Below are 13,766 nucleotides of genomic sequence, written 5' to 3' on the forward strand. Positions count from 1 at the left end.
TTTTTTCTTTTCTCGAGACAGGGTTTCTCTTTGTAGCCCTGGCTGTCCTGGAACTCACTCTGTAGACCAGGCTGGCCTCACAGAAATCCACCTGCCTCTGCCTCCCAGGTGCTGGGATTAAAGGCGTGTGCCACCACTGCCCCCTTTTTCCCAATTTCTATGGATGAAACTTAAGCTAAAATTGATACAAATGGTACAAAAGAGTATTCTATATGATCTGTCAAGGCTCTCTTAAGTATTATTTGTAAATATACTGTTGTTTAAAAATAGAACTTCCTGCATTATTCAAAATAATGTTAAATATAGGTATTTGGTAGGATTTTGAAATGAAAAAGTAAAAGATATTTTTATAAAACCCACCAGGCTGCAGTGAAATACAATGGAGATAGGTCAAAGGAAAGCTTGGTGAGCTTCGCCATGCAGCACGTCAAGAGCACAGTGACAGAGCTGTCAACAGGTAATGCTTTCTTAATTGCGTGGTTTTTAGTGGTGTTTTGAAATCAGTATTTGGAATTTATAATGCTAGTTGTACATTTGGGTCACAGTAGTGATATTTTGCAGTATCTTTTTCTGTGCTTCTTAGAAAGGAAGCGTGTCACTGCTCAGGTTGCTGCTGACTCGAACAGTGAACAAGCTGGTTGAGTTTACATAAGGACTACTGCAATTCAGGTGTAGAGGGCTGTGAGATGGGAGGGAATGGCATCCTTACAACAGCGGCCTCACCACTGAGGCGCTGCCTGTTTCCATAGTCACTAGCAGAAACTTCATTTTAAAGTTCAAAAATATTTCTAGTGGTAGATTTTAATTCACCAAATGATTTTAGGTTGGCTATTTGAAGTATCCATGAGACAGTTCCTAGCTAGAGGAATGTCTTATTCATTTGCCACCAGCTGTGTGTTAGAAACTGTGTTCAGCACTGTGTTTACAGTAGAAGAGTATCCGATCCCACTTCACTTCATTGAGCAAGAAACCAGTGAGCAACTTAAACACAGTTGGATAACTTTTATGGTTAGAAACTAAGCGTAAAGGATACGAAACAACCCAGTTTAGGAAAAGAAAAGTTAGAATGTACTTCTTTGAAGAAAACGTAAGTGGTTTCTCATAGCTTTGAGTAGGAGACTTCAGAACACACTGGGTATTTGGAAATTAGCAGATCTTACCAAATCTAAGGGAGAGAGCATTGGAGTGCAGTGAGCTTGGGTGGGAAGGACTGTGGCTGGCCAGGAGACAGGCAAGGCTCAGCTTAGAAGGGACTTTACTGATGGTTGGGTTTTCTTAAATAATTATTGTCTTAAAAAATAGTAATATTTAGAGGGGACGACTAGAAGTAGTAATGTTTGGAAAGAAAGAAATACCATTTGGAAGGGTTAGATGTACTCATAACTTTTATTTTCTTTGAAGGAAATTTTGTTAATGCCATAGAAACTGCTTTTGCTGCTGGTATTGGCTGGCTGATCACATTCTGTTCTAAAGGAGAAGGTAATTTTGTCTTTTTGTTAGAATAAAAAGACTGATATTTAAATTTAGAGGACAATTTATGCTGCAGAAGTTGATTTTTTTTTTTTTACTGTTAGTAATCAGTTATTTCAAAATACAATTTAAGCTTCTAAGTGTTTACTTAGTAAGTGTGTATGCCTTTATTTTACACATAACAGGTAATGAAACTAGTGATATATAAATGTATCTTTATAATTTCATGTTTAATGGGTGAGTTTTTCAGCCTAGTTCTCAGAATACATTGTACCTCAAATAGCCAAAGCTAAACTGGGCAGTGTCCAAAATAATTAATTATATCAACTACAGTTGCTTCCAAAATAGTGTTAAAAATTTAGATTTTTAAAGTTGCATATATAAAAAATGTGTCCACCTCATAAAATTATGTCTTTGTTGATGACAGTCTCATTTTCTAAGTTGTTTAAAATTCAGTGTCCTTCATGCCAAATGAGTGAGATCAATTAAAAGTTGTTCCAAATATTATAAGACAATCCCATTGTTAATACTTTTTGTGTCTGATCCCAGCATTTCTCCTACTCATCACCTTTTTACCTTTGTGCCCCTTTGCTGAGGATAGCTTGTTTTATGACAAAAAGCCATTCACCCATCCTCCAAGACCTATGTTAGGAAATCATAGCCTTGAAACCCAGTGGTTCATTTTGGTGATTACAGCCATAAAATTAGTTCATTGCTACTTAATAACTTTACCTTTGCTACTGTTGTGAGTGGTAATATAAATATCTGACATGCAGGATATCTGACAGGCCATGACTCACAGGTGGAGAACCACCAGTCTAGCCAGTGCAAAATGCTGATTTCTCTATATACACATGAGTTTTGGAAACTTTCTAACATGTTGTACTGGCTAATTTTGTGTGTCAACTTGACACAAGCTGGAGTTATCACAGAGAAGGGAGCTTCAGTTGGGGAGATGCCTCCATGAGATCCAGCTGTGGGGCATTTTCTCAATTAGTGATCAAGGGGTAGGACCCCTTGTGGGTGGTGCCATCTCTGGGCTGGAAGTCTTGGGTTCTATAAGAGAGCAGCCTGAGCAAGCCAGGAGAAGCAAGCCAGTAAGGAACAACACTCCATGGCCTCTGCATCAGCTCCTACTTCCTGACCTGCTTGAGTTCCAGTCCTGACTTCCTCTGGTGGTCAACAGCAATGTGGAAGTAAGCTAAATAAACCCTTTCCTCCCCAACTTGCTTCATGGTCATGATGTTTGTGCAGGAATAGAAACCCTGACTAAGACACATGTTATCATTCATCTCTAGCCTCTGACATTCCATAGTTCCCTTTCTTCCAAAATTTACCTCATGGTATCCTATTGTTCATATTTGACATATTACGTGTATTATATATGCCAGTTTTAAGATTAAAATTTATTATATTTTGAGGATTCTGCATATACCTTTTCAAATAGTTCTATTACATTTTACTTCTTTCAAGTCATGAAAGGTCATGGGGATTTATCAGGTGTGTCCCTCAAATTTGAGAGGAGCAATGGTGTGTCAAAGACGGGCAGGCCGGCTAAGTCGAAGGGGAGGTGCCATGGATGCCTCTGTTAAGAAAACACAGCTGCTTGCCTCTTCCAGAGCATCGGCCATCCTAGGATCAGTCTCCTACAAAAGTCTCTATTTTGGGGGGTAGGTCAGTTTAATCCCTGTGAGCCTCAGTTTCCCCACCTGTAAGTAATTGCACTAGATCATGTCTTGACAGGTCCTGAGATTCCTCAGCTGTGGCCTTGACGCTCCCATATCTTATAAGTAGAGAATGATAAGGGTCGAATTTTACTTACCACATGGGTGATGTGCTTTGGAACTCTTTAGAGATTCTTTTTATTTTTTTATAGAGGACACAATTGAAATGCATATCGCGATGTAATTTTCAGTTTACTTGTTCTATACAAATATGGCCTTGCCTTCTAGACTCAGCTTTTAACCAGGGACACGATTCTCCTTTATAAAAAAAAAAAAAAAGTCATGAAAGAAGTAAAATGAGGTTTCTTGGGCAAAGGAGAGTTATTGAGAGAATAAGCCCTTACAGAAACACTGGCTGCTCTTCTCTGTGGGTGGAAATCCTGAGACATTAAAGGGAGGGAATAAAAGATTGTGTGTGAGACAGAGACCAATTGTTGATGAGTCCAAGTCTACTCACTAGGCCTGTCAGTATTTTCCAGGACAGCTCAGTTACCTGACTTGGAAACAACACAGTTATACAGGGGAACCATTCTAATTAAAACTAAAATAGCCTCATACATTTTCTTCCCCTCAGATTGCTTGACGTCACAGACACGACTCAGGCTTAGTGGCATGTTGGTAAGCATCCATCTTTTTTGTAAAACTGTCACAGTGTAAGAAGTACAGCTGTAGAAATTGATACCTAGTATCTTTACAGTTTCTTGAACACTTTATCCTACTTATATGTGATTTTCTGATAGACATGATTTAGCTCTGTCTTTCTATATGTTAGCTATACTCAATCAGTGTTAACAAGTATGAATTAATCCAGTTATATGCTAATGTTTTTGTCATTTCCAAACTTTAGATTTTGTTGTCTCAGTTTTTAGCCTGCTGTTTCTTCTGCTTATTTTATGTAGTGGTTGTGTATTGTGCTATAAATGATTCTTATCCTTTTAGTATTTCTAAAGTTCCCACTGTGGTCTGGGAAATTGTCCTTTGTAAAAGCTGGAAAAGTTCTATATAATACTGATACTGACATTGATTGGGTGTGATTTTTATACATAGTAGACCAAATTTGCCTCATTTCTATACTGTTTAATTTGAGGGATGGACATATTAAAACAGTCTGTTATTTAAAAGATTAAGAATAATGTACAAAGGAATATATTAGGCAATTTCATCATTGTAAGGCATCAAAAATTTACTAAGACAAGCCTAGTATGTTCATAGTGCCTGAAAGTATAGCCTGTTGCCCTTATAGTATAGCCTGTTGCTTCTAGGCTATAAAACTGTATAGCATCTTACAATGCTAGAAATATAGGAGGTGGCAGCACATTGCTAAATACGTATATGTAAACATAGAAAGAATGTACTATGAAGATGTAGAGTTGATTGACCTCTACAAAGCATGTAACATGAAAGGTACTTATGTGATTGCAGGTTGCTCTTGGGGAATGAGTGGTGAGTGGCTGTGCAGGCCTCAGTCCACATTATTACTGTAGTCTTTACATACATTGTATACTTGGGCCACACCAACTTTGTAAATGCATGGTTTTTCTTCAGTAATTATCCTTAGTCGACTGCCAGTTAACTAAAGGGCAAATGCACACATTGGCCTGTTCCTTCTGCCTTTAGATTTCATCCTATGGGAGAAGGTACAGGGTCTGGGTCATCTGTACTGTCTCCCATAGGATGAAATCTAAAGGCAGCAGTTTTTTCTAATCTGCTAGCTCCCAAATAATTGAGACAGAGACCTATTGAGATATCTGCTTTCTGGCCACTTGTCAGCCACAGGCCTCAAGTTATTCGCATTTAATCTCTCTTGGGCTCACTTTGCTGTAGTGGTCTGCCCTCATGCAGAGCTCCCTTGGCGACTCCTCATTCCTCACCTCATGGCGACCACATTTTTCTTCCTCCACTTCGTGACTCTTCTCCTGAACCTTCACCTGCCTAGTGGCCAACTCCCTTCTCTCTGACTCCTACCCCTGGAATTGGAAGTCCAGTCTTCATCTCTCTTCTCACCAGTCATTGGCTGTTCAGCTTTTTAATTAACCAATCAGATAATTGAGAAGAATTCTTTACACCACATTAGTACAGGAGATTCGTCAATATTCATGACAGTGGCCATGTCCAGACTGGGACTATAACTAGATCACGGAGCATAGAAATCAGCATCTGAATATGTAGGGCACAAGACCAACCAAACCCCAACAACCTCCCACCTCCATACCCTGTCACACTGGTAGTTCTTGATTGACAGTAGCATGTAGGGAATCACTCTGTGAAAGCAATACAACCTTTGGATCTTTTAAAGGACCTAACTAAAGTGGTTCTTGAAGATTAGACCTCTTTTGGGGAATTATGTCTATGACAGTCTGTTAATATTTGTATTCCTGTATGCATCATAGATTTACTTTTAAGTGATAATGTGCCATGAGCATCCTTCTCTTTTAATGGAAGCCATTTGTGTTGGGTGTCCGTGTTTTCAATTTTTTTACAGAGCTTACTAAAGTCTACAGAAAGTTTGGCAAAACCTTTCACTGAATTGAAGGTTTCTGTTTTTTTACATTTTCCTTTCATTGGCTGTGAACTCTCTAAGCTGTAGAATTGCTGTTCCCTTGCAATCTTCCAGGATGACTCTCAGATACATGATCAAAGACAAAGACCATTGTTCACCATCAGTATGGCTATACTTTGCCATTGTTAGAAGCAACGATTGGTTATAAGCATTTGATAGCTGTTTGTCTTTGTATATTATGGGTTTTTCCTAAAAAATGGCTTTGGCTAATATAAAAATTGCAAACTTAATGTATTTGTTTCCTTATTTCACTTTGAAATTAGGCTACTGTTCTTTCAAGACTATTTTAAAATTACTTAAGGATCTTAAAAAATACCAAAACCGCATCTCCCAGATCAGGTGGAGTAGATTATTTGAAGGCAAGATGTGAGCATTGGTATCTCTTACTGGCTTATTTGTTTATGGTCTTTAGTCATCAGAACTACTGGTCTCTGTTCTTCCTGGAGGAAACACTAGTTTTAGCATCAGGGATGTATTATCCTTGAAACCCTGTTGGAAAGGCTTGTCTTTCTCTCCCTTTCAAAGAGATTCTCACCTTTTCAACTAAGTTTTTAATGCATTAGTATATAGCTGTGTTTTAACATCCTTATGTGATTTGGTGACATTCATTTGTTGCCTGGAGACTTTGGTGTTTGCTTGTACTTTTTGGGGTTTGTTTTTCTTGATCAGACTTTAAAAGTTTATCATGTTTTACAAGTCTTGTTTTCTACTTGTTTGATATTTTATTTAGTTTTATGTTTTATTCTTTCTGTTTTCTTAGGGTTCAATTTGTACTAAAATTGTTGACATAGATAAATCATTAGGCTTTATTTTCTAATATTTGGACTATAAATTACCACAAATTACAGCTTTAACAACATACCATATTTGGTTATATAGTATTTTTATTATCAATTCAAATACTTTTAACTTTTTTATCATAGACTATTTAGTACTATGCTTAGTGTCTAAAAATAGAGGTAATTTTTTTGAAGCTTCACATTATTTTTGACTATGTTAATTTCAGCATGGGTAAATGACATGGTTTTAGTATTTTTAAGCTGGATTGAGATGTGTTTATGGCATAATACCTACTTTTATAAATATTCATGTACTTTTAAAAAGTGACTTTTGTACTTGATAGATGAATATCTCTATAAGATGAACTGGTGTATGTGTGTGTGTATGTGTGTGTGTGTGTATGAAGTTATCAAGTCTAGGTTTAAGCTTTCTTGTCAGAGTATCATACCTGCTACTATTCTGTGGACCTTTCTACTTCTCCATTTTGTTTTGTTAACTTTTTCATATGTTTTGAGTCTTACAAGAATACAAATTAGAATTGTTGGTATTCTTTGTAACTTGTATACCATAAGATTACAAGTCTCTAACATCCATTTTCTTAGACAAGGTAAGAGGCCTTGAATGTAAATTCTTTTGTTACCTCTTACAACTTTGCTGTCATCCGTGTTATTCTTACGTGGGTTTTCATAAGTCTTCCATGCAATAAACTGAACATAGTTTTGCGTGTATGTGTATCTGTCTGTGGTACTGGTGACTGAATCCAGGGTTTGGAGTGCATTAGATATATCCCCAGCCCAAGTGAATTGTGTGTCTTAAGTATACAATTAAAATTGTACTTAAGATGCTCACATATAGTAATTCCATCTGCTTTTAAGGTATTTATCTCTAGTTTCCTGAAGTTTTGTTACCACATGGGTGCAATTTTCTTGTTTTGCTTTTATACTATTGGACTTTGTGAACCTGTGGGGTAATCTTTTCTCAACCTGTTAGCCATTATTTCAGTTTTTGCTTATTTCCTGTTCTTTTGTCTTTCTGAAATCCAGTTAAATAGATGTTAGTTCTCTATGTTTTATAAGCTTGACTAATCTGGAAGGTTTCTTGACATTTCAAGAAACATACTTTTCATGTAAGATTTTGGGGCTCATTATAGGAGCTCAACCAGCAACAGGTGAGAACTGGCATTGTGCAAAGTTAAATTACATCATAGCCGCAGAGAACACCTGAGGGCCTCCGGGGTCATGAAATGACAGTTGGAGTGTTGTGCCGTACAAGTCACAGTTTAGGCTTTTTAAATCTGAGACTACTGAGCAGCCTAGTTTAAAATAATCTTGTCGAATGTAGTTCTTGTAAGTATGTACAAAAAAATGTAAAAGTAGATGTTTACTATGGTAAGTGTTTAATATTGCGGAATCTACATTTTATTGTCAGGTTATGGAATATTGTAGAGTACTATTTTTGAGAAGTTTTACTTGTATAATGGAAAAGCTGAGTTTAAGTAAAGGGAAGTCTCAGCGTTTTCTTTTCTTTGCACCAAGCCGTTTTTATTTCTTTCCACTTTCCCCAAGGATGGCCTTGTTAACGTGGGCTGGGTGGACTGTGACACCCAGGACAGCCTCTGCAAGAGCTTGGACGCCACAGGCAGCACCACGGCTTATTTTCCTCCTGGAGCCACTTTGAATAACAAGGAAAAATCCAGTGTATTGGTGTGTATAACTCTAAGGAAATTCCTTTGCATATAATTGGACACATGCACATACTAGAAGATGGTAGTAATAACATTTTGTGAACAATGTGGAAGGAAATTAATCAGTTTATATTATTTGGTTGTGGAATAACTCATTACTTTGCACAGTTTATAGATGTTTCTTATTTAGTTTAAAAAATATGTTTTAGGGATTGTTTTCAAACCAGCATTTACATAATGTTTAGGACTGTTAACGTTTTGAAATGACAAAGAAATGGAGTACATTTTCACTGGTTTTATGTATTTGTAGTTTTCAGTTTGGAATCCATACCATTAGATGTGGCTGGGACTGGGGTAATCTATCCTTTTCTTTTTCTGTTGACTATTTAGTATTCCTCCCGATATTCTTTCCCTCCAGTTGCTCTCAGACCCCTCCCACCTTCATGTGCTCACTTATGCCTGTTACCATCCCATAATTTGCTTACCTGTGTTGTCATTACTTTTTCCTACATTATTGTAATACATATTACAAGTTTGAGTTTATTTGCTGATAAATGCTGAGCACATAGAATGTATGTGTGGTCCCTGCAATATTACATGCACATAGATGTTTGTGTATGTCCATATTGGTTCTTCCAATATGTAAAGTGAAATGGATAGGTATAGATAGGACTTTTTTTCATAAATAGGATCAAGTAGTGAATAGTTTTTAATCACTTTATCAGAAAAAGGTTTTAGTTATCTATTTGAAATGAGGTAGTTGCAACAATTTTCCCCAATTCATATTATCAGATTGTAAAGCCAACTCCCTAGCCAAGAAATTATTTCATATAAGAATATTTGTGCCACTTATTTATTATAAAAGCACATTTAAGAAATTGAGGAGCCGGGCAGTGGTGGCGCACGCCTTTAATCCCAGCACTTGGGAGGCAGAGGCAGGCAGATTTCTGAGTTCAAGGCCAGCCTGGTCTACAGAGTGAGTTCCAGGACAGCCAGGGCTACACAGAGAAACCCTGTCTCGGAAAAAAATAAAAAAAAAGAAATTGAGAAGAAAAGTGAGTTTTCTGCTTGTGGTGTTAAAATTATGTTTCTATTCATTGTTCATTTGCATGCCTAGCACTAGTACAGTGTAAGTCTCATGACAGTTCCTGCGGGCTTAAGAGAATTTTAGTAAGTTAAGTAATATTTGAATTTTTAAACATAAATGGCTCATAGCTATGAAGATATATACTAAAGCCTATGGTTAATACCCTATACATTTTCTTGCTGCATTTTTTATAGAAGCATGTGCTTTGTCTATAGGACAGCACAGAGTCCTAGTATGCTGAGGATAAAATACAGGCAGAAGTCTGTTTGGAGGGAGGTGTGCTTCTGCTAAGCATGTGTGCTTTAAATAAGAGACCTGAACTTCAGATATGGTTGAAGAAATCTTTCTCTATGTATTTTACTCTTTAAAACTCCCACCTATGCGATTTGGTTTCTGAAAACATCCATAGTCATTTTTTCAGCTCTCAGTCCCTATAGATAGAAATACTGTAATATTAGAAATGTTCTAATATTAAACATCCTACGAGAATGAAGCATGGGCATTGTGTACAATGTAACTAAAACTGAAATTAAACAAGCATATTTTCCTAATGACTTAAAATTCATTCCACATTACAGAGAGGATTACCTCAGAAAGTTTCACTAACTGAAGTAACATCTCATAATTCTTTTACATCCATATTTATTTTTTAAAAAGAACAACAAAAGCCTTTAGGGGCTGGCAAGATGTTTCAATAAAGGTGCTGGCTTGCATAAGCCTGGTGACCTGAGTTGCTGACTGGAGCCCACATAAAGGCAGTAGACCCCTCTGTGCGTGTGTAGTATGCACACTAACAGACTTTTTAAATTAAAAAAACAAAGAAGTCCAGTTATACATTATTTTTAGTAATACCAAAATATGGTGTGCTTTTAAACAGTGCCATTTGGAATAATTTGGAAAACTGTTTAACGTACACGATTGTTTTCCTAAAGCTTACTCTATAGAAACTGAAATAAGATGTCAAATACACTAACTAAATGAGTGCTCACTTAAAAAGCTTACAATGTGCTTTCCTTGTTCTAGTTTCTTAATTCATTGGATGCTAAGGAAATATACATTGAAATCATACATAATCTTCCGGACTTTGAACTACTTTCAGCAAATCAACTAGAGGTAATGTTTTCACAATAATAATGTGTTGGTAGCATTGCAGGTCTCAGTATTTTAACAGTATATTTTGTTTATTACTAGAAAGACTCAAAAAGCACTTTCAAAGGCTTATTATATATATTAGTTAGTTCTGGGTTCAATTCTGATTACTGAAATCATGGTGTTTCTAATTCAAAAAATCTAAGTGTCCCTGAATCTGAGCTCCAGAAGGGACCAGAAAGGCAGGGTACGGTTGACAGAGCAACTGTGGTCTGACTTGGGCTTTACATTCTTCTTACACAGCTCTGTTCCTGGGATTTGGGGAGTGTCTTTTGAGAGTATTTACAAATGAGCAGTTAGTGGTAGAGTCACTCACATTATTCTGTTCATCCTTTACTTCTGGATTTAGTATTTTTACAAAATATATTATTAAGCCTAAATAGAACTCTGACTTTTCTAGCTGTTCCCCAAATACTAAGTTATTAAAGATATATTATTTTCTTGGACCCACTGCTACATTAACAACCACTGCATTATCTCTATAACTCTGACCCACCTCTTATCATGTGTGTTATGTAGCATTATTACAAGTGACTACAAAATAAGAATATAGTTGACTTTGAATTTAGCTAAGACTTTGAATTAATGGCTAGGGGAACTAAACTTTATTTTATGTCTAAAAAATAAACATTAGATCCTTAGAAATTATAGTCACTACTTGCTGACATTGTGTTCTGTGTGTCACTTCAAGGATCGTTTGGCACATCATCGCTGGCTTGTATTTTTTCATTTTGGAAAAAATGAAAATGCAAATGATCCTGAATTGAAAAAACTGAAGACTCTACTTAAAAATGAACACATTCAAGTAAGGAAAAAAAAATACTCTGTGTAACTAGTGTGCTTTCTTAGTTGTCAGCTGTTTTCTTTTCAAAACCAGCTGAGATGTCTGGAGATGTAATCGGTTAGTAGAGTGCCTCACAGTGTGCTGGAGGCTCTGAATTTGATTCCCCAGTGTATAAACCTGCCATTCGCACAGATTTGAAATTTCCTATGGAAGCAATAGGATCAGAATGGCATCCTCAACTACTTAGGAGCCAGCCTGAACCACATAAGACTCCATGGTCCTTGAAGTGCATGTTTAGTTTCCCTATTGGTATCTTTTGGTATATAGATTTAATGCTAGATAGTCTTACTGTTGCTTTGTCCCCTGGCTTTCGGTCTGTAAGTTAATATTTTCATTCACTTCGTTTCAAGGAAAAGGGCCTGGCAGTAGCACTGCCTGTCCTGAAGTCTGTCCCTCCTCATTCCTGACTTGGAGCTGGGCCAGCATGTCCAGTTTCAGAGCATTTTCACTTCCTTCCTTGTACATTTCTTAAGAGACCCTTTGATTATTTTGTTCATTCTCCAGATATTTGTTTGTTCTGTTGTTTGTCTTGATTTCCACTTTTATTTCATTGTAGTCTTAGTTGATGCATGTGATTTTATTTGTTTTAAGTTGTTAATCCTTGTTTGTAGCTTACATAGTTTGTTGTAGTGCTCTTATAAAGGATACTTCTTAGTAGTATCTACTGAATTGTAATGGTATTGAACATAATCATTGTCCTACATACATGAGTGGATGTGGAAGCTAGAGATCAGCATTGTGTCTTCCTCAGTCATTGTTGACCTAATTTCTGAAACGGTGTCTCTCAATGAACCTCAAGTTTGCTGGGTGAGGTAGGCCAGCTGCCCTGCACACCCCAGCAATCTCCTTGTCCCTGCCTTTCCATCACTGAGATTATAGGTGCAAATCACTGTGCTCAGGTTTCATTGTTCCATTATTTCTTCTTTTCCTTTCCTTTCTCCAAACATTCCCATATGCTCCTTCTTGCTGTCTTTCAAACTCATGGTCCCTGTGTTGTTTTTAACATGACTACTGGTTACTGGTTTAACATGACTCTGTTCCACATGGGTGCACAGCAAGCAGTTTCCTGCAAGAGCTACCTCCTCGGGCCCTGAGTGTCACTGTGGAGTCACAGTTCTTCTCTGCTCTCTCTATAGCCCTGGCTCATTTTCCTTCCTGCTCAGACGTTCGTCCATCTGATTGTGATTTTTTTAATGATTCTTCTGTCTTAAATGCTATGCTCCACCCCCACTAAGTTTGTCATTTGCTGTGTCATTCATGCTGTTTTCTTTGACACTGGGAGCATCATCCTTTTTCTGCATTATTGTTGAAATGCCTTACTTATAAAGTTATCTTTGCTTTACCACAAGGTGAAATAGCCCCTATATTCTTTTCAAGGATGTATTTCTTAAGAAGTTGACATTTTGTTGGAAATTTCCTGACACTTCTGAACTCTTAGGGAGCATTCTTTATTGAGTTCAGTATTAAATATAAACGAACCATTTCTGTTCCCTTTATTTTATAGCCTATTGACTTCTAATGATAAACATACCATTTGGGGATACTTATCTTTGTGAATATTTGGAAATTGTATCAAATGGTTTTATTTAATTCAGTGTTCTACCTTTCAGGTTGGAAGGTTTGATTGCTCTTCTGCACTGGGCATCTGCTCTGATCTTTATGTTTTCCAGCCCTGTCTAGCAGTGTTTAAAGGACAAGGAACCAAAGAATATGAAATTCATCATGGTAAGTCTATTAGTTACTTTTCTCTTGCTATTTTAGACACCATGACCAGGGCAACTTAAAGGAGGAAGGTTTATGCTTCCAGAGGAATAAAGAGTCCATCATCATCACTGTAGGTAACATGGCAGCAACAGGCATGGCAGCAGGAACAGCTGAGAGCTCATGTCTTGAGCTACTAGCAGGAAACAGTACAGACTGGGATTGGCATGAGGCTTTGAACTCTCCTAGTCCGTGCCAGTGGCACATTTCCTCCAAGAAGGCCACAGTCCTGAGCCCCCCTAAAGAGCACCACCAACTGGGGATGACCATCCATCACAGTGAGAGGAGGAAAAATTACAGAAATTCATCTTGACTTTCAAATAATTTTAATTATGATTTGTATTTTGTGGACACAATTATTGTCAAAAATTTGTCCTCACTAACAAATATAAGGAGAGACATTTTTAATTATATATAGTCATTTCATTATGCTTATTATTATAAAGATCTTTGTTTAACATTTTGATAACTATTTTTAGCAAAACATCTGAGAGTGGCAGATCACTGTGTGGAAATGAGCTTATTGTCAAAGCAAGCAGCCCCTGCGATCTCTGTATCACATGCCATGCCTCCTCTAGACCTCAGGCCTAACTGCTTTGTCTCTTGAATTCAGAATTATGTTTCTGATGAAAGACATGCATGTAAATGAGTAACAGATACTGATTTGATGCATCTTACTGGAGCTTTACCTTATGGAACTGCTTCAA

The 13,766-nt window shown here is 37.1% G+C and overlaps 1 protein-coding gene across 2 annotated transcripts in view; it reads left to right on the forward strand.

Annotated features, from left to right (window-relative positions):
• Nucleotides 1-13,766, forward strand: part of Dnajc10 (DnaJ heat shock protein family (Hsp40) member C10) — a 41,070-nt gene that overhangs the window by 9,491 nt on the left and 17,813 nt on the right. For both annotated transcript variants that reach the window (XM_031370792.1, XM_031370793.1), the window contains exons 7-13: nucleotides 364-457; nucleotides 1,402-1,479; nucleotides 3,769-3,812; nucleotides 8,100-8,237; nucleotides 10,329-10,418; nucleotides 11,146-11,259; nucleotides 12,909-13,023. In XM_031370792.1, the coding sequence (XP_031226652.1) occupies nucleotides 364-457; nucleotides 1,402-1,479; nucleotides 3,769-3,812; nucleotides 8,100-8,237; nucleotides 10,329-10,418; nucleotides 11,146-11,259; nucleotides 12,909-13,023 (673 nt within the window). The remainder of the gene's footprint in view (nucleotides 1-363; nucleotides 458-1,401; nucleotides 1,480-3,768; nucleotides 3,813-8,099; nucleotides 8,238-10,328; nucleotides 10,419-11,145; nucleotides 11,260-12,908; nucleotides 13,024-13,766) is intronic.

The sequence above is a fragment of the Mastomys coucha genome, unplaced genomic scaffold, assembly GCF_008632895.1.
Source record: "Mastomys coucha isolate ucsf_1 unplaced genomic scaffold, UCSF_Mcou_1 pScaffold15, whole genome shotgun sequence".
NCBI lineage: Eukaryota > Metazoa > Chordata > Mammalia > Rodentia > Muridae > Mastomys > Mastomys coucha.